We start from the raw sequence: 27,317 nt of genomic DNA, 5'->3' as shown, positions 1-27,317 counted from the left end.
GATAGGAGTTTTATTATTACTCAAATCAGTATCTCCGAGCATTCGGGGATCAGAGTCTTTAAAGATAATTTGGCGGGTAGGGGCTTGGGAAGTAGGGAGTGCTGATTGGTCAGATTGGAGATGGAATCATAGGGGGTCAAAGTTAGGTTTTCTTAATGTTTTCTGTTTCTAGGTGCGATGGCAGAACTGATTGGGCCAGATTACTGGTCTGGGTGGTGTCGCTGATCCATCAAGTGCAAGGTCTGCAAAATATTTCAAGCACTAATCTTAGGTCTTACAATAGTGATGTTACCCCCAGGAGCAAATCGGGGCAGTTCAAACTCTTGGAGCCAGAAGCTGCATGACCCCTAAATTGAATTTTTTTTTTTTTGAAACAGAATTTCTCTCTTGTTGCCCAAGCTGGAGTGCAATGGTGCGATCTCAGCTCACTGCAACCTCCGCCTCCCAGGTTCAAACGATTCTCCTGCCTCAGCCTTCCGAGTAGCTGGGATTACAGGGGCATGCCAGGCTAATTTTTTGTATTTTTAGTAGAAACAGGGTTTCACCAACTTTCACTTTGAGAAACAGGGTTTCCCAAAGTGCTGGGATTACAGGCGTGAGCCACCGCGCCCGGCCCTAAATTGTAATTTCTAATCTTGTAGCTAATTTGTTAGTCCTACAAAGGCAGACTGGTCCCCAGGCAAGAAGGGGGTCTTTTCGGGAAAGGGCTGTTATCAATTTTGTTTCAGAGTCAAACCATGAGCTGAATTCCTTCCCAAAGTTAGTCTGACCTATGCCCAGCAATGAACAAGCACAGCTTAAAGGTTAGAAGCAAGATGGAGTTGGTTAGGTCTGATTTCTTTCACTGTCTTAATTTCCTCAGTTATAATTTTGCAAAGGCGGTTTCACAGGGAGGAAATATTAGTACCTGTATATAGAAACTGAAAAATGCAATTCCTTGTGCATCTCCTAGAATAATGGAATAATCACCAGCAATAATGGTTATAAGTATTTTCCAGTGGGCAGAATGCTAGACTTTGGACCCTCCCTTAAAAATGACTTGAAAACATGTGTGGGCACTCCTGTTGGACCTTCATACTGCAGAAGCCCTCAGACACCTGGGAGGAGCTGCCAGGGAAGTCCCCAGCTTCCTACCAGCCACTCCATAGAAGCCAGTCTTGCTAATAGCAGCTCCATAGGCAAGGGTGTTGGGATTCCTGCAGAAGGAGCATTCTTGGCTTTCATTCTTTCATTCAACAAACACTAGATACCATGCACTGTGCTGTGTGCTGGGAATGCCATAGTGAATAAGATTCACAGTTGCTGCTTTCATGAAGCTCAGAGTTTAGTGGGGAATAAAGACAATTAAAGCAATTGCAATATGGAGTGACAGCTGTAAGCAGGGGAGTAAAGAATGGTTTGGAGGCTTCCAGGAGAAGGTGACTTCTCAGCTAGTACAGAACACTCTTCTGCTCCAGAAGTTCCAAGACTTCTGCTCTGGGGCTTCGAGACAGATGCCTGAGGAGAAGGCCAACCAGTGGCCCCAACAGCCATTCCTCACACTATAGCCATTCCTCAGACTGTAGCCATACCTCTGGGTGCAGGGGTCTTATGTTCCCAACACCCTTGACTGAGCACATCTTCTCCCAGGAGCAGTGGGGAGATTTAGTGGTTTGATACTGTAGTATCATGAATATGGGCCTATGCTCCTGCTCCATAATGAACGAGATAGCCTTTAGGGGCTAGCCTGGGGCACTCACCATCACATCAATCTGTACAATCTCAGCAACCTGAGAATCTAGTGGGGACTAACGGGGGGGGGAAGAGGAATTAAACCAGGATTTTAGAACAACATGGAAGACAGAATGGTGATGTGAATGACCAAAACTTGACAACATGATTTGAAAGTATAAAGCTTTTCTTAATAGCAGAGGATATGGACATTCATGGAGATGGTCACACAAGGCAACACGCTGGTAGGCTGGTAGACAGAGGTAGAGCTTCTTAAGCTCCCTTCTCCTTGACTGTAGAGGTTCCTCTAACTACCTGCCAGTCTGCTTACCATGGACCAGCCACTGACGTAGATAGCTCAGTTATTCCTGAGTGTTTGCTCTGAGACTGGATGAAGCTTAGGTCTGTTTACCAGGAGCATTTCTCTGCAGGCCCAGGTGTTAGGCCTGTACAATATCTGTTCCTGCAGGAACTAAGCTAACAGAACTTGACCCCATAGAGGAGCCTCTGGTCTGTAGTAGCATAGCATAATAATTTCCTCTGTGATTGAATCCAGCATCGGCATCCAGGGTCCCATGTGGTGAGAAGGGGTGCAGCCACAGGACATGCTGCACAGCAGACCACTTGTGACAAACTTACAATTCCTAACAAGTGAGGTTCCAGCCAGCAGATAGAGGTCAGGGAGCAGGATCCAGCTAGAAGATGGGGACTGCAGAAGCTTCACCTAGGATCAAGTTTCCAGATAAAGCAACTGGGGTTCCAGGCTTGGCTGCTGGAGAAGAAAATATGGTGAGACAGGTAACATCTACAACCAAGCCTCCCTCCCCCATTCTGCATGCCACTTTACCCTTTAATGGCCTCCCCTGAAATTCCCAGAACATCCTTCTTTCTTTTTAGAGACAGAGTCTCACTCTGTCACCCAGGCTGGAGTGCAGTGTTGCCATCATAGCTAACTGTAACCTTGAACTCCTGTGCTTAAGTGATACTCCTGCCTCAGCCTCCCGAGTAGCTGAACTATAGGCATGAGCCACCATGCCTGGCCACAAGAAAGTCCATCTGATTCCTCTATACAAACATTTCTCAAAGTGGGATCCTTGGACCCCTGAAGATCTTCATGACCCATACAGGGGGTCTAAGAAGTCAAAACAAGGTTGGGTGTAGTGGCTCATGCCTGTAATCCCAGCACTTTGGGAGGCAGAGGTGGGAGGATCACTTGAGCCTGGAAGTTCAAGACCAACCTGGGCAATATAGCAAGACCCCCTCTCTACAAAAGAAATAAAAATCTATTTACAATTTTAAAAAAGAATTCAAAACCATATTCTTGATAATAAAAAGATGTTAGCCAGTTGAGGTAGTTCATGCCTGTAATCCCAGCAGTTTGGAAGGTTGAGGCAGCAGGATCGCTTGAAGCCAAAAGTTCAAGACCAGCATGGGCAATACAGCAAGACCTCATCTCTTTAAGAAATTAAAAAACAAAAAACATAGCTGGGCATGGTGGTGTGTGCCTGTAGTCCTAACTACTAGGGTGGCTGAGGTGGAAAGATCACTTGAACCCAGGAGTTCAAGGCTGCAGTTAGCTACATGATTGTGCCACTGCACTCCAGCCTTAGCAACAGAGAGAAAACCTGTCCCCTATAAAAGCAAACAAGATCTTATCTGCCTTTTTCACTGTGCTGACATTTGCTCTAATGGTACAAAAGCGAAAGCAATGGTGGGTGAAACTGTTGGGGCCTTAGTACACCTCAAAGCAGGAACACTAAACTGTACTGGCAAAATATTTTACAAGCCTTTGTAAATTATTTTATAAATTTTGTAAATTACTCTACAAAAATACCAGTTGTACTTAAGAATGTCTCTGATGAAGCCGTAAAAATATGTCAATTTTATTAAATTTTGGCTCTTCCTATACATCTTTTTAAAATTTTGTGTAATTGACTGGGTGCGGTGGCTCACGCCTGTAATCTCAGCACTTTGGGAGGCCGAGGCAGGTGGATCACGTGAGATCAGGAGTTCAAGACCAGCCTGGCCAACATGGTGAAACCCCGTCTCTACTAAAAATACAAAAATTAGCCAGGCGTGGTCGCACATGCCTGTAATCCCAGCTACTCAGGAGGTTGAGGCAGGAGAATTGCTTGAACCCGGGAGGCGGAGGTTGCAGTGAGCCGAGATCTCACCACGGCACTCCAGCCTGGGCGACGGAGCAAGACTCTGTCTCAAAAAATAATGACAATAATAATAATAATAATAAAATTCTGTGTGATGGCGGGGCAAAGTGGCCAACACCTATAATCTCAGCACTTCAGGAGGCCTAGGTGGGAAGACTGCTTGAGGCCAGGAGTTTAAGACCAGCCTGGGCAACATAGCAAGACCCTATCTCTCCAGAAAAAAAATAAGCCAGGGATAGCGGCACACACCTGTAGTCCCAGCTTGAGCCCAGGGAGTTTGAGGCTGTCATGGGCTATGATTGCACCACTGCATGCCAGCCTGAGTGACACGGTGAGACCATCTGTCTAAAAAAATAAATAAAATAGAATTCTGGGCCGGGCATGGTGGCTAACACCTGTAATCCCAGCACTTTGGGAGGTTAAGGCGAGTGGATCACCTGAGGTCACGAGTTCAAAACCAGCCTGTCCAACATGGCGAAACCCCATCTCTACTAAAAATATATAAATTAGCCAGGCACAGTGGTGGGCGCCTGTAATCCCAACTACTCAGGAGGCTGAAGCAGGAGAATCACTTGAACCCAGGAGACAGAGGCTGCAGTGAGCAGAGATTGTGCCATTGCACTCCAGCCTGGGCGACAGAATAAGACTCTGTTTCAAAATAAATAAATAAAATAAAATAAAATTCTGTGTGATGAAATGGAAAACATGCCTACAGCACTTCTGCTGTGTACTGAAGTATGATGATTATCTCAAGAAAAAGCACCTGGCCAGGAACGGTGGCTCACGCCTGTAATCCCAGCACTTTGGGAGGCTGAGGCAGGTGGATCATGAGGTCAAGAAATCGAGACCATCCTGGCCAACATGGTGAAACCCCATCTCTACTAAAAATACAAAAATTAGCCAGGTGTGGTGGCAGGCGCCTGTAGTCCCAGCTATTCGGGAGGCTGAGGCAGGAGAATCGCTTGAACTGGGGAGGCGGAGGTTGCAGTGAGCCAAGATTGCGCCACTGCACTCCAGCATGGCAACAGAGTGAGACTCCATCTCAAAAGGAAAAAAAAAAAGCACCTGTTGGGCGGTGAGCAGGCAAAACTGCCCCCAAAAGTCTGAAGAAGCTGAGAAGCCAAGAAAGAAGCTGACATCCAGATGATCACAGCAGAAAAGAAGAAAAAAATAAAAACAGGCTGACATATCCAGTTTCTCAGAAAGTAACAGGGACAGGAGTCATAGTCTCAGGACACCAACCCCCAGACCCAGGGCCTAAGGGAAGGAATATACAGGACAAGTGAAGTCAACCTCTCAGGGAAACGCAAGAACACTATGTGACTGCCTAAGGGCCGGACTTATGGGCAAGGTCGTTTTGACCTATGGTCAGGATTTTCAGTAGGAAACACAAAAAAAGTAGATAAAATAGGAATCTTAGAGGCATTCCCAAAACTAGCGTTAATCACATGGCAGCCTGAGTGTGGTGGCTCACACCTGTAATCCCAGCAGTTTGGGAGGCCGAGGCAGGCGCATCACTTGAGGTCAGGAGTTCGAGACCAGCCTGGCCAACACGATGAAACCTCATCTCTACTAAAATACAAAAATTAGCTGGGCATGGTGGTATGCACCTATAATCCCAGCTACTGGGGAGGCTGAGGCAGGAGAATCACTTGAACTCGGGAGGTAGAGGTTGCAGTGAGCCGAGATGGCACCACTGCACTCCAGCCTGGGCAACAGAGTGAGACTCCGTCTTAAAAAAAAAAAAAAAAAGAAGTAAACATGGCAGATTAGCATCCAAGATGGAGTTGCATTAGCCTCCACAGTCCCTGTGCAGTTGTTTGAATTGCAAAGTGAACCTGCCACTTTTTTCATAGAACACTATTTTTACTTGAAAGAACAAGGTATCTACCACTATGACCTTAACAGCTTCCCAAAACTTAAAGGCTTTTCTGATGGATCAGTTTTTTTGTTTGTTTGTTTGTTTGTTTGTGAGATGGAGTCTCACTCACTATCACTCAGGCTGGAATGCAGTGGCGTGATCTCAGCTCACTGCAACCTCCGCCTCCCAGGTTCAAGGGATTCTCCTGCCTCAGCCTCCTGAGTAGCTGGGATTACAGGCATGTGCCACCACGCCCAGCTAATTTTTGTATTTTTAGTGGAGACAGGTTTTCGCCATATTGGCCAGGCTGGTCTTAAACTTGTGACCTCAGATGATCCACTTGCCTTGGCCTCCCAAAGTGCTGGGATTACAGGCGTGAGCCACCACGCCCGGCCAGAATGTGAGTTTTTGATATTGCACAATGAAATGTGCCAACATTCTACAAACTCAGTGAACTGATATTTTCCAAATGAGCAGTGCATGTTACAAACCATGCATAGGTAAAAGATCCAACTATAAATAGATAAACCTGTGGGTTTTAAAGTTCATTGGTATGGTTTCAAATCCCACATTGCATTTAACCTTTAAGAAACTACCATTTGTTGAGTATTGATGTGGCATCAGAGAATAATATCCACAACAATCCAAAAAGACTGTTAAAATACTCCTTCCTTTTCCAGCTACATATCTGTGTGAAGCTTAATTTTCTTTATATCCTTCTACCAAAACAGCATATCACAATAGACAGGATACAGATGGAGATATGAGAATCCAATTGTATTCTGTTAAGCTACACATGAAAGAAATATGTAAAGCTGTTGAGCAGTGCTACTCTTCTCAGAATTTTTACTTGTTTTTGAAAATTTAATTTTTCATAACTATATTAACTTGGATTTATTATTTTTAGTGAATTAATAAATATATTTTTAAAATTTTCTCAGTTTTAATTTCTTTTCTTTTTTCTTTTTGAAAATATTTTCTTTTTAAATAATAGAGATGAGGTTTCACTATGTTGCCCAGGCTGGTCTCCAACTCCTGAGCTCAAGTGGTCCTCTCACCTCGGCCTCCCAAAGTGCTAGCATTACAGGTGTGAGCCACTGCGCATAGCCCTCAGCTTTCATTTTTAATAAGTTAAAAACAAAATTTGTTAGACTCTTCAGTAATTTTTGAGAGTATACAGGGTCCTGAAACCAACAGGTTTGAGAGCCACTTCCACATCACACCTGTTGTCAATGGTAGGGACTGGTTCACTAGATGCCTAATGGATGTATCTCAGCAGCAATGTGAAAAGAAAGGCCTTCGAGTGATACTGAGTAAGGTGGAAGGTGTTAGCCACCAATGCTCTTCTTTCCCAGGTGTCTCTTATGCTCTGGAGGTTTTCTATCTCTGCCTTCTCATCAAAAGATATCTGGCCCAGCATGGTGGCTCACACCTGTAATCCCAGCACTTTGGGAGGCGGAGGCGGGCGGATCACTTGAGGTCAGGAGTTCAAGACCAGCCTGGCTAAATGGCGAAACCCCGTCTCTACTAAAAATACAAAATTTAGCCGAGCATGGTGGCACATGCCTGTAGTCCCAGCCACTCGGGAGGCTGAGGCAGGAGAGAATTGCTTGAACCCAGGAGGCAGAGATTGCAGTGAGCCGAGGTCACACCACTGCACTCCAGCCTGGGTGACAAAGTGAGACTCCATCTCAAAAAACAAACAAAAAAAGACACCTGTGCTGAGTCCTGACTCAGTCCCAAGTCCTTAGTGGGCAAACTACCTCATGTCATACATTAATAAATATAAGGTAGGCTGGGCACGGTGGCTGATGCCTGTAATCCCAACACTTTGGAAGCTGAGGCAGAAGGATCACTTAAACCGAGGAGTTCAAGACCAGCTGGGGCAACATGGCAAACCCCATCTCTGGAAATTAGCCGAGCATAGTGGTGCACATCTGTGGTCCCAGCTACTCGGGAGGCTGAGGTGGGAGGATCATTTGAGCTGGGGAGGTCAACGCTGCAGTGAGCCATGATTGCAACACTGCACTCCAGCCTGGGTGACAGAGCAAGAACCTGTCTCAAAAAATAATAATAATAAAATACATATAAGGTATAACATTTAATTTGACCGGTAGTTATTGAGCACATTTTAGACATGCTGGGCATTGTGCTGGAGATAAGGATACAATGATTAATTAGATCTGGACCCTTCCCCCTAAGAGATTACAGTCTAGTAAGGGATCTGGCTGGAAAATGTCTCTAAGAATGAGATAAGGATATAACAAGTAATATTTATACTTTTAAAGAAGATTTATAATACCTTTATATAAAAGAGTGAGTCCAGTGTGGATTTTTTTCATTAGTGAAGGAGAAAGAGTGGGTCAAATGCCCCTCTTTGGAGTCCCTAAAACCACACCAGCTATGGGGATTCACTAATGCCCATCTTCTCTTCTTTCAGGCCAATGAACTTCCGGCAGAACTAACCAAAAATGAACGTATATTGCGTCTCCTGAGAAGTAAAGAAGGTCCCAGAAAGAGCTAACTTAGCTCCATATTTGACAGAAAGATAGAAAGCTTAACCACATTGTCCAAAAAGAAATTGCATTTCAAGCAGTGTTGGAAATTCTTTTATGAAAAAAAAAGATGCCCAGTATGCCCACCCTGTGGGTCCCTGACAAAGAAGGGCTACGCTCTGTGCACCAAGTCAAGAACCAAACAGCTCAGGGACCCTCTTGCCCCTTCACCATGGACTTCTCATGGTGTCCTGTAACTCATCTCCCGGGAGGCCCGGCATGTTCACAGATTCCACAGAAACTCATTTTCAACAATGCTAACTTGGACCTCTCAGTTAAACTCTAAGGTGGACAGGGTTCTCAGTACTAAGCAAGGAGACAGAATGCTTTGTTCCTTTAAAAGACTGAAAAGCTGAGCTTCAATGGATTGATGCACTTTTGCTTTTGTGTTAAATGTAGATGTGCTAAAATATATAGATCTATCATGTTTTACCTACATATGTATGTCATTCCAGTATAAAACATTCTCCTCTACCCAAGAACCATAGCCATGATTGTTATAAATCAATGAAGTGTAAACATACATTATTAAAAAACCACTTCTGACATTCCATTATGTGCTATTCAAAGATGGACTATTGAACTATAGAAAAGACAGACTGTGCATTTGTTCGTTGATCCTCATCTTATTCCTGACATGTAAAAATCAATTTTACGTACAGTCAACATTGTAGGTAGGTTACAATACCAGTGGCAAATTTGGAAATTCAGAAAGTTATAAACCACGAGAAATATATAGGCTTGTCTCTTTGGTCTTTTATTTTGGCTCTATTGTTGGGAATCTATTTCCTATTCCATAAGTAAGTATACCTAACGTGCTGTGGAATCTTGAGTTTCCAACACCATGTTGCTTGATAGAATGACTTTGAGGTCCTTGGATAAAATGTGATATATGCAAGTACAGTATGTTGCTATTACTATTGCAGGAGTATAAATAATAAAAGACTTATTAGCACTTAGTAAGTCTTCATCTATGCATGTTTTTGAGTTGACTGATTCCAAGAATGAAATATGAGGTTTATTGAATTATTCCTTTGAAAGGGATCAAAACTTATTTTCAATGCACTTTATAATTAATGGTGTCTAAATGCCTCAGTCAGTGCCTAACTGCACATACAAAAATAAAACCTTCTTTCTGTAATCTACCAAAATAAACGCAATGGTATTTCTGCTATTTAAACACATCTTTAGCTTATTTCTTCATGTTCTGCTCTGGTTTTCAGTCAGTGTCTACGTAAAGACACTTTTAGAGGAAAATGTTGTAATCCCAAAAGAATTTTTGTTTAACCAACTTTCAGAGTTACTAAAAGGATTATCTTTAATTCAGTAAATAATAGAATATAATCTTCAAAATTAGAAGATATTCTCTTAAAATTTATAACAATTAATGCAACAAAAATCAGCATATTTTGATAAATGTCTCAAGCAAATGAGCAACTCACAGGCCCCACAGGTGCCTACAGCCTGACCAGCTATACAAAAAGCCTGCAACCTGATTCTAGGATAAAATATTAGAAAGCTCTCTGTTGCTAAAACATCCAGATATAAACATTTTGGTGGCTAAAATCAGTGCCATTTCCTCATTGACATTCTTTCATTCAGCAAATTTGTACAAATATACATTTTCTCCTGTGCGAATTTCAAAAAGCTATATTCATTTTGAAGAGGAAAATAATATGGCCTTAAATGCTTTGTATTTTCCCCTTAGTTAGCCCTTATGGCAAAAATAGTTGCTAATCACTGATACAAAGCAAAACGTTATGGGTACTGATAACAAAGTTCCAAAAGCCAAAATGGGATGAATCACAAACTTACTGTTTTTCACTAAAACATGTAATTGGCCTATTACATCAATAGTTTTAAGTGGGTAATGTTCTTGAACAATATTAGAGCCATAAAATTGAAGCCAGTAGCTTGAACAATATGGAGGCCTTCTTACTGTAGGGAAGAGGTGTCTAGCTTAGAAGGATCACATTTGATCTAGATGAGATTACCCATAGCAGGGAAAATGATTCATCACCTACCAAAGACTGTACGGAAAGGTGTGTTATTTTCAAAATTGCATTTTAGTTTGCACACATGTAAATGATTATTCTATGTTAATCTAATTGACAATTCAGTTAGCTCCGCATCCTAAGACTTAAAACTAGCAATTCCTATGCAAATCATCTGCTTAACTGAACTACAAACGTTTTTCATTAATTCATTCTTTGATGACATATTCCATGTTATATAATAATTCAAAATAAAGTTAATATACTACCCCATTTGCCTTTGCTGCTTTTTTCTTTTTGTTTTTAATCAAGAGTTATTGCTATGTGATTTTTAGTAGCATGGAATTTTAGGGTGAATAATTCAACTCTGTAAATATATTGATATTTGGGACCCTAAATAGATATTTAAACTTTATTTTAGTAATGGACCTATGATTTCATTATCTCTGCTGTAGAGAATGAAATGATTCCAAAAAGTTTTCATTCAGAAAAGAATTATTGGGACAGTTATTTAAGACGCTGAAAATAGAAAATTTTCTGATTCGTATTATTTATGATGCTCCTGGCCCTTTAGTCCTTTGCAATAACTTTCTCTTGTGAAGTAGCTGGTGGTTTTGCAGAACTGTTGGTGTAGGAGACAATAATTTGCAGCAGTAACATCAGGAATATGGAGATTTACAGGAACATCCTGGCTTCCATCTGCTCCATCCACCCTCTGCCGCCACAAGAAACCTACGTCTCTTCATAAATCCCACACTGAGACACCTACTCAGAGGAAAAGAGTGCCCCCAAATACCAGGCTACTTAGAACCAGGCAGAGATGCCTGTGTTTTGGTGGGGGGCTACAGATTATAGGGGTGAGAAGCTGAGTTCCTAATTTCCTAACAAAGTGCTTTTGGTGCTAGAACTGGATGTTTCAGAGGTAGTGGCCAGGTGAGGAGTCCCGGTGGCTCACGCCTGTAAACCCAGCACTTTCGGAGGCCAAGGCGAGGTGGATCACTTGAGTTCAGGAGATCAAGACCAGCCTAGGCAACATAGTGAGACGCCCATCTCTCTAAAAATAAAAAAATTAGCCGGACATGGTGGTGGTTCACACCTGCAGTCCCAGCTACTTGGGAGACTGAGGTGGGAGGATGGCTTGAGCCCAGGAGGTCGAGGCTGCAATGGTACACTCCAGCCTGGGTGATAGAGTGAGACCCTGTCTCAAAATAAGTAAATCAATAAAAATAAAAGCAGCAACTAAAATTTGTTAAGGGATTGTTACGTGCTAAGCACTTTAGATAGATAATCTTATAAAGTGTTACGCATTTTTTTCATTTACACCTGACAACAACCCTATGAAATAAACACTATTGCCATCCCCATCTTACAGTTGAGGGAACTGGCTTTGAAAGACAGTCTACCTTGTAGTGGTGTCTTGGTGCTGTCCTCCAATCTTGGGAATTTTACTTTTGCTTTCTGGGGGAAGGTGGAGGAGGCAGTGGTGCCCAGATGGAGTCACAACTGTAGCATCAGAGCAGTGAAGGTGGAGAATATGGGACATGTTTTTGAAAATACTTGCAGGTAGAATTAGTGATAATTGATGACAATTAAATATAGAGGACGAAGAAAAGAAAGGAGAGCTAAGAATTATGCTAAAGTGTGTTAGGCATTCCCAAGATCATCCCCAGGTGTAGTGACTTGCTAGGAAGACATAGGACTCATATATCTAGTTTACTCATATAGATACTCATACACATGGTTACATATACATGTATACTCAAATACATGGTTAAGATTACAGCAAAAAGACACATAGCAAAATCAGCAAAGAGAAAAGGAAAATAGAGCAAAGATAGAAGACAGCAGGTGCAAGCTTCTGAGAAACGTCTCCCACAGAATGAGCTTAATTCCTCCAGCAACCAAGTTGTGGCAGCAAGTGTTGTCTACCAAGGAAACTCATTGAAGACTTAGTGCTCAGGGTTTCAACCGGGAGCTGGTCACATAGATCCCTTCTGCCTAGCATTTACCAAAAATCAAGACCTCCAGAAGGAAAACAGGCATTCAGTATAAACCACATTGTTTGCACACACAGTTAAGGCAAAGTGAATACTTCTTATCATTTAGGGCAAGTTTGATATCAGTGTAGGGAACTGTTTGTCAGCTGAGGGCCAACCTTGTAAGCAGGACTTCCTAAGGATAGGCAGTCTTGGGCTGGCTTTGTTAATTCTTCTTGGCCCACAAAGTTTACAAGGTGGATGAGCCAATAACTTTGTTAGGCAATAGGGAAGAATAGCAGATTTGGGGTGAGGAGAGAGAGTTTGGACATGTTCACTTGGAAGGATCTGTGAAATAGATTCTAGAAGGCAGTTGGAAATAACAAATTAATGTTTAGGACAAGGCTGTTGTTACTGATTTAGGCATCATCTGCATAGAGGTGATGGTCAAAGTCATGGGATGAATGAGGTCCCGACGGAGAATCTGCTGAGAATAAAAGAGATGGCAAAATGGCTGGGCATAGTGGCTACTGTCTGAAGGGAGGCTGAGGCGGGAGGATTACTTGAGCCCAGGAATTGAAGACCAGCCTGGGCAACATAGTAAGACCTTGCCTCTAAATTTAATACATTTTTTTTTAAACAGATGGCAAACTGAGAATAAGCTTTGAAAGAAGGGAACTCAGCAAAGAGAATGAAACAATGAACAAGAGCAGGAAGTGAAACATAATGAGGAAGGAGAAGGTCTCCAGGAGAGGAGAGCAGGCAGCGAACCACGTGAAGAAGTGTGGCCATATGACACAAAGGTTGGGAAACTCGAGGCTGCTTTTGCTCCACCACTCTGTCTTTGATGAGCTTGTTCAGTCATCAAAGAATTCTGGCCTTGTGGCTGGGCGTGGTGGCTCTTGCCTGTAATCCCAGCAGTTTGGGAGGCCGAGGAGGGTGGATCACGAGGTCAGGAGTTCCAAGACCAGCCTAGTCAAGATGGTGAAACCCCATCTCTACTAAAACTACAAAAATTAGCCGGGCACAAGGGCAGGTGCCTGTAATCCCAGCTACTCAGGAGGCTGAGGCAGGAGAATCGCTTGAACCCGGGAGGCAGAGGTTGCAGTGAGCCGAGATCGTGCCACTGCACTCCAGCCTGGGCTACAGAGTGAGACTCCATCTAAAAAAAAAAAGAAAAAAAAAAAGAATTCTGGCCTTGTAATGGAGATTATGGATAAGGATTGGTGAGTGGAGCTGGAGCTAATGTTAAATTAAATAAAATTATTCCCTTGAAATGATTCTACTCCTCACTGGATAGAATTGTATTTGTGAAGATACTCCTGATGCTTTCTAGGAATCACTGGCAATTATCAGTATGCATTGCCTCTGCTCTGTACCAAGACTAAGGCAACATGAAAAAAACAGACTTGGTACCACCCTATAGAGATGCAAATAGGTGTGGTGCAATGCAAACAGGCCTGGTCAAACGAGATAATTTATGGTTGCGTATCTATACCTATGCTGGTTGATTGGTTTTAATTGGTGAACTTTTTTTTTTTTTTTTTTTTGAGACAGGGTCCTGGTCTGTCACCCAAGATGGAGTGTAATGGCACGATCTCAACTCACTGCAACCTCTGCATCCTGGGTTCGAACGATCCTCCTTCCTCAGCCTACCAAGTAGCTGGGACTACAGGCATGCACCGCCATGCCTGGCTAACTTTCGTATTTTGGTAAAGCTGGAGTTTCGCCATGTTGCCCAGGCTGGTCTCAAAATCTTGGACTCAAGCTATCTGCCTGCCTTGGCCTCTCAAAGTGCTAGGATTACAGGCATGAGCCACCTCGCCCAGCCAAATTGGTGAACTTTATCTCACTGTGAAAAGATGCTAAAGTACTTAGGCTGTGAACAAAGCCACACCATATTATGATATTTCATGCCATTGAGCCATAGCAGCTCACACCCTAGTATTTGTACTTCAAAGCATGGAGAAAAACAAAAACAAAAAATGACAGGCAAAATTAGCATTAGACATTCTAGTCGAGGAATGTGAAAATAATTATTCTTCTGCTTAACGTAATGAACACATGGAGGGTAAACTAGTCACACAGAGGTGTTTTCTCTGGGCCCTCTGACTATACTTAGCCCTCAGTTAAATAACCTATGTATCAGTGGGTCTGGAAAGTCTTCGATTCTTTTCCTGGTGACCTAATCCTTATTTTTAGCAATACTTTCAGGTAATTTTAAAATATGAGTGAGGCTAGGCATGGTGGCTCATGCTTCTAATCCCAGCACTTTGGGAGGCTGGGGTGGGAAAAGCACTTGAGCCCAAGAGTTTGAGACTAGCCTGGGCAACAAAGTGAGACTCTGTCTGTACAAAAAATACAAAAAATTAGCCTGGCATGGTGGCGTGTGCCAGAAGTCCCAGCTACTCAGGAGGCTAAGGTAGGAGGATCACTTGAGCCTTGGGAGGTCGAGCTGTGATCTCACTACTGCACTCCAGCCTGGGTAATAGAGCAATTCCCTTTCTCTCAAAAAAAAAATAATTAATTTATTAATATGAATGAGGTTTTGTTTCAACAAAGGAATTCAGCTAGGCACAGTGGCTCACATCTATAATCCCAGCACTTTGGGAGGCCAAGGCGGGCAGATCACTTGAGGCCAGGAGGTCGAGACCAGCCTGGCCAACATGCCGAAACCCTGTCCCTACTAAAACTTAATAAATTAGCCAGGTGTGGTGGTGGGCGCCTGTAATCCCAGCTACTCAGGAGGCTGAGGCAGGAAAATCACTTGAACCCAGGAGGCGGAGGTTGCAGTGAGCCAAGATCGCACCACTGAACTCCAGCCTGGGCGACAGAGTGTGACTCCATCTCACAAAATAAAAATAAAATAAAGTAAAATAAAAATAAAATAAAGGAAGTTAATTAAAGATCTTCAGTTCTTAGGTGACATGTCAGCCTTATCTCTGTCAACAGAAAAAATTCCTTCCACTATCTTTGGTTCTTCTTCCCTCCCTCACTAGGATTGAATCCTCCAATCTTTAATGAGTGAAATGCTGTTGTTATTCCTACATTTCAAGTTTTAAGAATAGTCTTAGAAAGTCTTCAGTTTACAGGAGTTGGACTCTCCGTTTTAGGAAACATTTGATCAAAAACCACCCCTGGCAAAGGAAACTATGTCCTGTGAGCAAATCCTGCAGGGAAGGCAATGCCAGTTTGAAACCCTGACTGCTAAACCACAAGTCATTCCAACTCTGGTAGCATCCTAGCTGAGTGGAAGTTACACCACAACCCATGACTGGATTAATCACCAACTCAAACATCCTTCCTTACTAGGATGAGTAACATTTTACCAGAATTCTGAGCAACAATGCCATATTTCCGAGTCGGTCATAACCATTGGTACTAAAGTCATGAGTTGTAGCTGTAAGCTATTTTAAATGAAGATGTCTATAAGATTTGGCTTGCGTAAGTAAAGAGTTTAAAAAGTCTATCACAGAACCCAAAGTAATTGAGTGTGTATACTGAACACATGACATGTACAAGAGTGCTCACAGCACCTTTATTTGTAACAGCCCAAACTGGAAGAAGAAACAACCCAGATGTCTGCCATGATATGTTTAAGCCATGGAATACTACACAGCAATTCTTTTAAAAGATGCTACCACCACAAGTAATGTGGATGAGCCACACACATAATGTTCAGTGAAAGAAACCAGACGCAGAGGAGTATGATTCCCTTTACATGAAGTTCGAGGACAGGCAAAACCAACTTACAGTGAGAGAAATCAGAAGAGTGGTTGTCTCCTGGTTAAAGGAGGGGTGATGATATTGACTGGGAAAGGGGCATAAAGGAGGCTTCTGAAGTGCTAAAGTTTCCATATCCTTCCTCTGGGTGTTGGCTACATGGATGTTGTGGTTGCCAGCCTCCAAGATGGCCCCAGTGCTCCCCTCCTCTTGTCCTTGTCTGGTCCCCTTCCTACACTGCATCAGGACTGGTCTGCGTGCCCAGTATTACATGGCAGAAGTGATGGCATATAACATTTGAGGCTAACTCATAACAGACATTATGGCTCTGCCTTGCTCTCAATCCCTTTTGGATCACTCCTTCTGGAGGAAGGCAGCTGCCAAGTCCTGAGGACACTCAGCAGCCTATGGAGAGGAGGAACTGAGGCCTCCTTCCCACAGCATCTTTTTTTTTTTTTTGAGACAGAGTCTTGCTCAGTCGCCCAGGCAGGAGTCCAGTGGCATGATCTCAGCTCACTGGAACCTCCGCCTCCTGGGTTCAAGCAATTCACCTGCCTCAGCCTCCCGAGTAGTTGAGATTACAGACATGTGCAACCATGCCCAGCTAATTTTTGTATTTTTAGTGGAGACAGGGTTTCACCATGTTGGCCAGGCTGGTCTCAAACTCCTGACCTCAAGTGATCCGCCCACCTTGGCCTCCCAAAGTGCTGGGATTACAGGTGTGAGCCACTGAGCCCAGCCTCCCACAGCATCTTCAACAGCAGATCCTCCAGCCCCAGTCAAGCCTTCAGATGATGGTAGCCTGGGCCAACTTCTTGGCCATAACCTCAGGAGAGACCCTGAGCCAGAACCACCTAGAACCACCCAAATCCCTGACTGGCAGAAACTGGGATAAAATAAATGTTTGTTCATTTAATATACTAAGTTTTGGGGTAATTTGTTATTCAGTAATAGACAACTAATAAAAGTGTTTAACACACAAAAGAAACTTGGCTGGGCACAGTGGCTCATGCCTGTAATCCCAGATCTTTGGGAGGCCAAGGCAGGTGGATCACTTGAGTCCAGGAGTTTGAGACCACCCTGGGAAACATGGCGAAACCCCGTCTTTACTAAAAATACACAAATTAGCCAGGCATGGTGGAGTGTGCCTATAATCCCAGCTACCTGGGATGCTGAAGCACAAGAATCACTTGAACCCGGGAGGCAGAGTTTACAGTGAGCCAAGATCACGCCACTGCACTCTAGCCTGGGTGACAGAGTGAGACTCAGTCTCAAAAAAAAGTAGAAAACTCATCAAGCTGTACAGCTAAGTTCTGTGTACCTCATATATGAATATTATATCTTAATTAAAAGGAAAAGTCTATTAACAAAAAGAGTTCTCAAAAATGCTCAACCTGAACCTCCTTAGGGGGTTGGCAGAAGCATTAACTAAAGCTCTCCTATATTTCACCAAAATGTGTTGGCAATTCGTAGCCTGCCGGAGGAAGGGAGGTGTGAGGGGTTCCCTGTGTTCAGCTGGACAGCCTCCCACTCTCTATAGGTGCTTCTTTTAGAGCCAGCTCCACTGCTGGTCCTGGAGGTTTTCTGGGGAAGGCGATCAAAAAATTTACAACGTCCATGACTACTATAGGGAATAGTTCTACGACGCTGGCTGCGAAAACCAGATCAACTTATTAGGCACAGTAGACACAGTGATACTTTTACTGTCCCATGAAAATGTTTTAATTTTAATTTCTTTTGAAATCAGAACAAAAATAAGAATACTGTAATAATGAGCATATAATAATGAATTCAGCCAGCGTTATATGTGTCTTTATAATGCAATTGGAAACTCTCATTTTAAATTTTTTTTTTTGAAGGAAAAAGGGGTCCTTAAAGGCAAAGGTGCCTGGGGCCCACATAAGTCATAATGCAGCCCTGAGTAAAAGGAAAGGTGCTAGGGACTGAATTGTGCTCCCCCAAATGTCTTGTGTTGAAGCCCTAACCCCCCAAGGTGACTGTATTTGAAGATAAGGCTTTTAGGAGGTAATTAAGGTTAAATAAAGTCATAAGGGAGGGGCCTTAATTCAATAGGATTGTTGAAGAAGAGGAAGAGAGAGAGAAATCTTTCTCCCTGAAAGCACACACTTAAGGAAACACCATCTGGGGACACAGGGAGAAGGTGCTGTCTACAAGCAAGGAAGAGAGCCCTCACCAGGAGCCAAATAAGCTCCCCATGCTGATCTTGAACTCTCTAACCTCTAGAACTGTAACAGATAAATTCCTATTGTTTAAGTCACACCAGTCTTTGGTATTTTGTGCAATGGCCTCAGACGTCACTAAATGACATTGATTACATTCTATTACCCCAAAACCCTAGTTCTATCTTCATTTTCTGTTATTGAACTTTAGGCTTCAGGTTAGGAACTAGGCAAGCTTACAATTTGTTAGGTAAGTAGGCATTCTTTTTTTCTCTGCCTATTTGAAGGACTACCTACTTTGAAGGTTGCAGATCAGCAGCAGAAAAAAAATTTTTTTAAAGCTTTTTAAAAAAATTTTAGAAGAAATCAAAGGTTTTTTTGGTAATAAAATTTTATTGGCTTGGCATGGTGGTTCATACCTATTATCCCAGCACTTTGGAGGCTGAGGCAGGAGGATCACTTTAGCCAGGGAGGTCATGGCTGCAGTGAGCTGTGATCATGCCACTAGACTACAACCTGGGTGACAGAGTGAGACTCTGTCTCGAAAAAAGAAAAAAGCACAGAAAAATAAATAAAATTACTTATAAATGTGTGAAAAGATTTTTAATCTCACTTATAATTAAAGAAATACAAATCAAAGCATCCTAATTTTATTTTATTTTATTTTATTTTATTTTTGAGATGGAGTCTTGCTCTGTCGCCCAGGCTGGAGTGCAATGGCGTGATCTCGGCCACTGAAACCTCCACCTCCCGGGTTCAAACAATTCTCCTGCCTCAGCCTCTTGAGTAGCTAGGATTACAGGTGTGTGCCACCACGCCCAGCTAATTTTTCTTTTTTTTTTTGAGACGGAGTCTCGCTCTGTAGCCAGGCTGCAGTGCAGTGGGGCGACCTCGGCTCACTGCAACCTCCGACTCCCTGGTTCAAGCGATTATCTCGCCTCAGCCTCCTGACTAGCTGGGATTACAGGCACGCACCACCACCCCTGGCTAATTTTTGTATTTTTAGTAGAGACGGGGTTTCACCATGTTGGCTAGGATGGTCTCGATCTCCTGACCTCATGATCCACCCACCTCAGCCTCCCAAAGTGCTGAGATTACAGGTGTGAGCGATCATGCCCAGCCTAATTTCTTGTTGCCCAGACTGCAGTGCAATGGCGCAATCTCAGCTCCCTGCAACCTCCGCCTCCCAGGTTCAAGAGATTCTCCTGCCTCAGCCTCCTGAGTAGCTGGAATTACAGGCATCCACCACCATGCCTGGCTAATTTTTTGTATTTTTGGTAGAGACGGAGTTTCACCATGTTGGCCAGGCTGGTCTTGAACTCCTGACCTCAGGTGATCCACTTGCCTCGGCTCCCAGAGTGCTGGAATTGCAGGCATGAACCACCGCGCCTGGCCAATTTTTGTATTTTTAATTGAGACGGAGTTTCAGTATGTTGGCCAGGCTGGTCTCGAACTCCTGACCTCAGGTGATCCACCTGCCCCGGCTTCCCAAACTGCTGAAATAATAGGCGTGAGCCACCGTGCCCAGCCCCAATATTTTTTAAAATAAGAAACAAAATAAATAAAATCACAGATTCCATTTAGGCACTTCCATACATTGCTGGCTGCAATTTCTTTGGAGGGCAATTTGACAACAATCAAAACTTAAATACGCATTTCCTTTGATCCAACAATATAAAAGTATTTCCAACAGTTCTATTTGTGCATGATTGCAAAGATTTAGATCCAAGAATGGGTCAGGAGTGGTGGCTCATGCCTGTAATCCCAGCACTTTAGGAGGCTGAGGCAGGCAGATTTCTTGAGCCCAGCAGTTCAAGACCAGTCTGTGCAACATGGTGAAACCCCGTCTCTACAAAAAATACAAAAATTAGCCAGGAGTGGCGGTGCACAGGTGAGAGGATCGCTTGAGCCCAGGAGGTAGAGGCTGCAGCGAGCCATGATCATGCCACTGCATGCCAGACTTGGCGACAGAGTGAGACTCTGTCCCAGAAAAAAACTTTTTTAAAAGATACAAGGATGTTCATTGCATCATTTCCAGTAACAAGTGACAAGCTAAATGCCCAAGAAGAGACTGATTAAATAAGTTACATAGTGGATCAAAAATTATTAACGTAAGTATTTCTAGCCTTTCCCTACCATCTGCCAGCTACAGATAATTTAATCTTGGGTCAACTTTCTCCTCTCCCTCTACAAGGGAAATGTTCAAAAGTGTTTAGACTTTGGTGATGCAGCATGATTGGGAAAGCAGAGGGCACAGAAAGATGCCAGGCTTTGTGGTCTCCAGGCAAGCTCAGGAATGTGACAAAGCATACCAAAAAGAAAAGGGGGGCTGGTAGCAGTGGCTCACGCCTGTAATCCCAGCACTTCAGGAGTCTGAGGCTGGTGGATTGCTGGAGGCCAAGAGTTCAAGACCAGCCAGGCCAACATGGTGAAACCCCATCTCTAATGAAATCCAAAAAAAAATTAGCTGGGCGTGGTAGCGCACACCTGTAATCCCAGCTACTCGGGAAGCTGAGGCATGAGAATCTTTGGAGCTGGGGATGTGGAGGCTGCAGTGAGCTGAGATCATGTCACTGCACTCCAGCCTGGGTAACAGAGCAAGACTCTGTCTCAAAAAAAGAAAAAAAGAAAAGGAAAGATAAATTTATAATGTATTGCCAGGACCACACAAACCCTTCATATGTACCAGGAATGCAAGTAGAGGAATTGAGTTATTTTGAAATACTTGTTGGCTGGTGATTTATATTTCATTGATTTAGACACTGCTCTGAGTATGGCTTCAGAAGTGTTACATATGCATAATAAAATCCTTTACAGCTATTAAAAGGAGTGAGGTAGGAAAGCATACCGCTAAAAGCAAAGAAGCCAGATGAGAACTGTGTACTGTATATCCCCACTTGTTTAAAACGTTTGTATATTATATTCACATATGTATGCTTTCCACTACATAGAAGTTTGCTGGAAGGTATTTCTGCACATTTATAAAGATGCACGTCTAATAATTTCATTTCCCCCCATTTTCTACTTATTGCTCCGAGGTCAACACTGAATAGTCCTTATGAAGATGGTATTGAATATTCTTTCAACAGCAAAAAAGTCTCAGGATCTCAACTACTGGAGCTCAGAAAACGATACCCCAAAGTAGGAGGCTTTGGCATGCTAAGTACTTTGAACTAAAGGAGATTAGGTCTCAGGAGCAGCCTCAGAAACAAAGTCTACCCATGACTTTCTCCTGCCCTCCTGTCTCCAGCGGTCTTGCACCCCTGAAGTAAGTCACAGGAACCAGAATTCTTCTTCCCCAAGGAGGGTTATGGAAACTTAGAACCTTCAAAGTAATTCATAAACTTGGAAATCTTACTGTAACATTTTCTTCTGCCTCTCTCTGTCTTTGAGACAGGGTCTTGCTCTATCACCCAGGCTGGAGTGCAGCAGCATGATCATAGCCCACTGTAGCCTCCTGGGCTCAAGCAATCCTCCTGCCTCAGCCTCCTTAGTAGCTGAGACTACAGGTGTGTGCCACTATGCCCAGCTAACTTAAAAAAATTTTCTTTTCGTATAGAGGGAGTCTTGCTACATTGCCCGGGCTGAGAATTTACATTTCTAACAAGTTCCAAGGAGATGCTCCTGCTGCTGGTCTGGGGATGGCCGTTTGAGGATCCCTGCATGAAGGCATACAGAGGACTTGATCCTCAGTGGGGGCACCGGGAGCTGGAGCCTGGGGAGTGGGAAGCGAGAGCACACAGCTGAATGAGGACCACGGGGTCGTCGTGGAGGACCTAGGCTGAAGGTCCTGAAGAAATCCCCATAGTTTCACTGCCAGGCCAGCCAGGTGGACATCTCAGGGCTGAGGAGGTGAGAAGGCAAGACAGAAAGTGAAACAGCACTTTATAGAATAGGGATGGGAAGGTCATCTGCATCATGGGACTCCTTGGGAGGGGTTCGGTCATTGCTCCAGATGAAGGTTTAGTCTTTTCATCGTAAATCTGCTTTCACTGTTGGGAAAGAGATCTTTACCTCCATTTTCTTAACTTCAAAATGGAAATGACAGATTCTTTTGAGTGGTCTGAATACTTGAAATTTGAGGGAAAATGTTACCAGAAACACATACAACTAGAGTTAAAGATAAATACATATATCAAACGCATGGCTCAAAAATGACAATGCGTCTTCTTTATCTGCCTTCACGTAGAACTTAAAACAGACCCTGGTCCCCACCTCGGGGTTTCCTCGCGCCCACGGGCTTGCGCTGCGCAGCTGGGCCAGCAGGTGGCGAGGCTCCCGCACTTTTTTTCCCGGGCCTGACCGCACCGCCACCGCCCACCCCGCGCTCCGCTCCGCTCCGCTCCGCCCCGCCCCGCCCCGCCCCGCCACACTCGCGGATCATCACACGGTCAGGCCACCGCGCGTCACCGCCCCGGGCTCTGCTACAAAGTGCCGGGGTCCAGATTCCTTTCAGGTGACTGGGTTGGGAGGAGAAGTCGCTCAGCGTAATTGTCGGAGCCGAAATAAACAGAGACTCCGCGGCCGGGCGGGACCTTACCCGGAAGTCCCCCAGAACAGCACTACCCTTCGCTGAAACCTCGCCCGCCCCCTCCAACCCAGAGACGAAAAGGGAAAGCATCATGGCCAGAAACTGTTGGCACAACTCCACAGATACTCTCCCGGGCCGAGCCAGACTCCATAAGTCCTGCGCCTGGCCCCCGGGGATTGCAGGGGCTGAGGAGAAGGGCAACACGGGGACCTTGAAGCGGGGTCGCGGCGGCCCTGGCCCCGCCCCAGCCCGGGCCAGGGAGTCCCGGCAGCGGCACCTCCCAGAAAGGGCGGAGCCGACGACGCCTTCTTCCTTCCTGACCTGCGCGCGCAGCCTGCTGCTGCGGTCGGCGCCTGCTCCTGCTCCTCCGCTCCTCCTGCGCGGGGTGCTGAAACAGCCCGGGGAAGTAGAGCCGCCTCCGGGGAGCCCAACCAGCCGAACGCCGCCGGTGTCCGCAGCCTTGCGCGGCCACAGCATGACCGCTCGCGGCCTGGCCCTTGGCCTCCTCCTGCTGCTACTGTGTCCAGCGCAGGTGAGCGGTCGCCGGCCACCGGGACGCCCTATGGGGACGTGGCGGGGCCGAGAGCCGGGGAAGGCGACGGGCCCAGCGACGGCTCAGGCCCGGGTCCTGGGGAAGTCGGTCTGGCGATGGAGAGCTCGGAGGTTCCTCACTTCTCCTGTTTCTGTCTCCGGCCACGCTCTCTTTCCTGTGGTCTGGAAGAGGGTGGCAGTGGGGGCTTGGGTGACCTGTTCTGAGCTTGTTCCATCTGTGGTCACCTAATTTCTCTGTGTAGGATGTGGCACCAGAAGAAGGGAGGAAAGTGGGTAGAGTGGGATAGGGACACTGCTTGCTTTTTAAAAAATTCTGCTACATGCGCACGAACTCCAAAATTTAGGAACTCTAACCACTTTATTTCCTCTTCTCATCACCTGAGGATGGAGGTGGAAGCAGAGGTAAAGAGACACAAACTTCCTCAAGCACCCAGTGAAACTGCCTTGAGTACTTGACATAAGTCAGCTTGGTCTTCTAAAGAGGGCAGGTTACTTTTCATCAACTCCTTTTTACACCTCAGGACACTGAGACTCACAGGGCGGTATTGAATTTCCCCTTGTCACTATTAGCCAGCGACAGGATGGGGCCTGGAACTCGGTGTCCTGCTGACTCCTTCTGGGGGCTTTTGCTTGGTTTAATAGCTTTGGGAAAGAGCACCTCAGTATTTGTGTGTCTGTAGTTTCCTCTTTTAAAACTGGAGTGAGGCAGTGTCACGCTGTGACTCTCGTTAAACCAAATCAGGATGAGAGTGCCTCCGGGGAATTGTGTCCTTGTGCACATTAACGCCCCTCACATAGGTGTGGCGTCAATAGGAAGTGGTGAATCAGGGGAGAGGGGGTTCCGTGGACTAGAAAAAACTCTACTTCGACTTCTATTTAGTCCTCAGAAGGGGATAGGTGATGTTGATCCAGTAATGGACTAAGAGCCAGGAGAAGGGCTCCGCGGGAGGATCTCTTGAGCTCAGGAGTTCAAGACCAGCCGGGGCAACATGGTGAAACCCCGTCTTAAAAACATTTTGTTTTTCTTTTCATTGTTGAGGTTGAGGCTGCTGTGAGCTGTGATCACGCCAGTGTACTCCAGCCTGGGCAACAGAGCAAGACCCTGTGTCAAAACAAAAGAGAGAGAAATAAATAATAGCAATTATGTGCCTTAGAGAAAATGTGGCTATTCTGTTTCCCTAGAGTTTTTTAAAATTTATTTTTAAAATTTATTTATTTTAGAGACAGGTTCTGGCTCTGTTGCCCAGGCGTGGGGGCAGTGTCGCCATCATAGCTCACTGCAGCCTGGAACTCCTGGCCTCAAGCAGTCCTTCCACCTTGGCCTCCCAAAGCACTGGGATTATTGTGAGCACCACTCCTGGCCCCTCCTAGAGTTTTAGATCAGGACCTTAAATAGGCTTCCCTTTTTTTTGGAGACAGAGTCTCTGTTGCCCAGTCTGGAGTGTAGTGGCGCAATCTCGGCTCACTGCAACCTCTGCCTCCTGGATTCAAGCAATTCTGGTGCCTCAGCCTCCCAAGTAGCTAGGATTACAGGTGCCCACCACCACGCCCAGCTAATTTTTGTATTTTCCGTGGAGATGGGGTTTCGCCGTGTTGGTCAGGCTGGTCTCGAAATCCTGACCTCTAGCGATCCGCCCGCCTCTTTTGGGGATTACAGGTGTGAGCCACCTCGCCCAGCCAGGCTTCACATTATTAAGTAGCTTTATCTCTTAAATATTTTTTAAATCACAAGTACCCAAGGCTGATGGCCAATGAGTGCTTCTTCTATGACATTTGGGATAGGTCAGAGGTTTGTTGTAAGTCTCTTGCAAAAATGCCTGGAAGCCTTTTCAAGGTCTGTAAACCTTAACTGGAAATAATCCTATTATTATTTTAAAAATTCCTCATGTCTGAAAGCTTTCAGTGCACCTGAACAGATTGGGGTGGAGCCTTGAAGCCAAACAGATTGGGGTGGAGCCTTGAAGCCAAACAGATTGGGAGAGAGAGAGGGTCTGCTTTTAGAATTCATACCAATGATAGCAGCTCATTAGCTTCAGTCTGAGCGCTAGTAGAGTTCTATCATGGAATTATGGACTAGTTGTCCTGTGTAAGATCTGAAATACATGTTGGGGGGATTTTTGCTTTTTCTTAATGTTCAATATGTACAGATGATGAAATAACATTACTAGACTGCCTTGTTTTTAAAACCCTGTAGTCATCTAAAAACTATGTGCAGTTTTGAGACATAGCCTTTATTTTTCCCGGCTGTAATTTTGATAAGCTTTATCTTGAGGGACTTGGAACATAGAGAAGCCGGGGTAGAAATTAAGCATTAAAATGGCTTTTCCTGAGAAGACTGGGAATGGTTAATCTTTTGACCTGTGAGTGATTAAGAACAACCATCTGAAATTGGAATGACTGTGGGAAATCTTTCCCCATCTTTCCCACTCCTTGACTGATGCTCTGATCAGAAATTTTACTAACATAAGTAATCAAGGGGAAAATGAGATTTTTTAAAATTTGAGCCAGTGGGCAGAGGGAAAAGGACTCGCTGAATAGGCCTTTGTATTCCTCCAGTGTTTGTTATATTACCCAGAACAAAGAATCACTCTGGTCATGAAGACAGTGTGCTCTCTCTTTCCTGGGTAACCCTCAGTCTCCACTCCTAAAAGGGATGCAGTATTCTAAGCATGGCAAATTACCTACAGCGGAAGCCTGGATCAGTCATCTCTGATCTCGGGTGCCCCTTTCTGCCCTTTGACCTCCAGCTCTGTGAAGGGCATCAGCTCTCCAGTCAAATTGAACTGCTTGCTAGCAAAATCCTGCCCATCTTCCAGGGACCCATTTCACATGCTACATTATCTACGACATTCTTGTCCTATTCCCCTAACTAGAATGCCTTCCCTCTGGAGTTCTGAATCTTTATTTAAACTGCTGCAACAGCATTTGCTGCCTCATTAAAAGACCTTGGTGTGGGTCTTGACTCTTTTCTGTTCCCAAGAGTGATCTTGGGTAAGCCAGTTATCCTCTGGAGCCTCAGTTTCCTCCTCTGTAAAATTGGATTAACTGTGCCAACTATGCTTGTGAAAGACAAATATTTCCTAATTGAACTACCGAATTGCAGGCTCCTTAAGAGCAATAACTATTGCTCTCCAATATCATCTACAAATGTGGCCAGGACACTTGACTTGGGACTATTTTTTTTTTTGAAACAGGGTCTTGCACTGTCCTCCAGGCTGAAGTGCAGTGGTGTGATTGTGGCTCACTGCAGTGTTGACCCTGGGCTCAAACTATCCTTCCACCTCAGCCTCCCAAGTAGCTGGGACTGCAGGTGCATGCCACCATGCCCAACTAATTTTTAAATTTTTTGTAGACACAAGGTCTTGCTGTGTTGCCCAAGGTGGTCTTGAATTCCTGGGCTGGAGATCCTCCCACCTTGGCCTCCCAAAGTGCTGGGATTACAAGCATGAGCCACTGTGCTGGCCCTGGAATCTTTTTTTTTTTTTTTTTTTCAAGACCAGGTCTTACTCTGGTTGCCCAGGCTGGAGCGCAGTGGCACGATCTTGGCTCACTACTGCCTCGACCTCCCGGGCTCAGGTGATTCTCCCACATCAAGCCTCCCGAGTAGCTGGGACTATAGGTGTGCACCATCATGCCCTGCTAATTTTTTGTATTTTTAGTAGAGAAGGGGTTTTGCCAGCTTGCCCAGGCTGGTCTCGAACTCCTGAGCTCAAGTGATACCATCCACCTCCGCCTCCCAAAGTGCTGGGATTACAGGTGTGAGCCACCATGCCTGGCCCACTGGGATTCTTTAATCATAAGATATTTGGGCCTTGAAATGGATTTTGGGGAGAGACTTAGAAACTAGTGGCAATCAAAATTGGATTTGCAGTTGATTTCTAGGTGATGGCAGTGATCAGCTGCGGCCAGCCAGGTTTTTCTTCATCTGGACTGTGCCTCTCACTTTCAAATTTTTGGAACATTTGCTTTGGCAACAAAACTTTTAAAAAACCAACTCTCTCTGGTGCAGGTGTTCTGCTGGAGGATTTGAGAGAAGCTTTAAAATTTTATCTTATTACTGTCCCTTGCTT

General features: G+C 44.7%; 2 protein-coding genes across 10 annotated transcripts in view; both read left to right on the top strand.

Annotated features, from left to right (window-relative positions):
• ANKRD29 (ankyrin repeat domain 29) overlaps positions 1-13,081 on the top strand; it is a 67,000-nt gene extending 53,919 nt beyond the window's left edge. For 4 of the 6 annotated variants that reach the window (XM_008955749.4, XM_008955748.6, XM_003830289.7 and 1 more), the window contains one exon: positions 8,177-10,558. In XM_008955749.4, coding sequence (XP_008953997.1) covers positions 8,177-8,260 — 84 coding nt within the window. In that variant the 3' untranslated portion in view covers positions 8,261-10,558. Of the gene's footprint in view, positions 1-172; positions 241-8,176; positions 10,559-12,904 lie in introns of those variants that run through there. The other 2 variants (XR_609176.4, XM_055102420.2) reach the window with 2 other exon arrangements.
• A 9,439-nt stretch (positions 13,082-22,520) lies between these two features.
• Positions 22,521-27,317, top strand: part of NPC1 (NPC intracellular cholesterol transporter 1) — a 55,274-nt gene continuing 50,477 nt past the window's right edge. Inside the window, exon 1 of one of the 4 annotated variants that reach the window (XM_003830290.5) lies at positions 22,521-23,227. In XM_003830290.5, the coding sequence (XP_003830338.3) occupies positions 22,787-23,227 (441 nt within the window). In that variant the 5' untranslated portion in view covers positions 22,521-22,786. The remainder of the gene's footprint in view (positions 23,228-27,317) is intronic. The other 3 variants (XM_008955751.5, XM_063597311.1, XM_063597310.1) reach the window with 3 other exon arrangements.

The sequence above is a fragment of the Pan paniscus genome, chromosome 17 (assembly GCF_029289425.2).
Source record: "Pan paniscus chromosome 17, NHGRI_mPanPan1-v2.0_pri, whole genome shotgun sequence".
NCBI lineage: Eukaryota > Metazoa > Chordata > Mammalia > Primates > Hominidae > Pan > Pan paniscus.
This window is presented reverse-complemented; position numbering and strand designations above follow the sequence as displayed.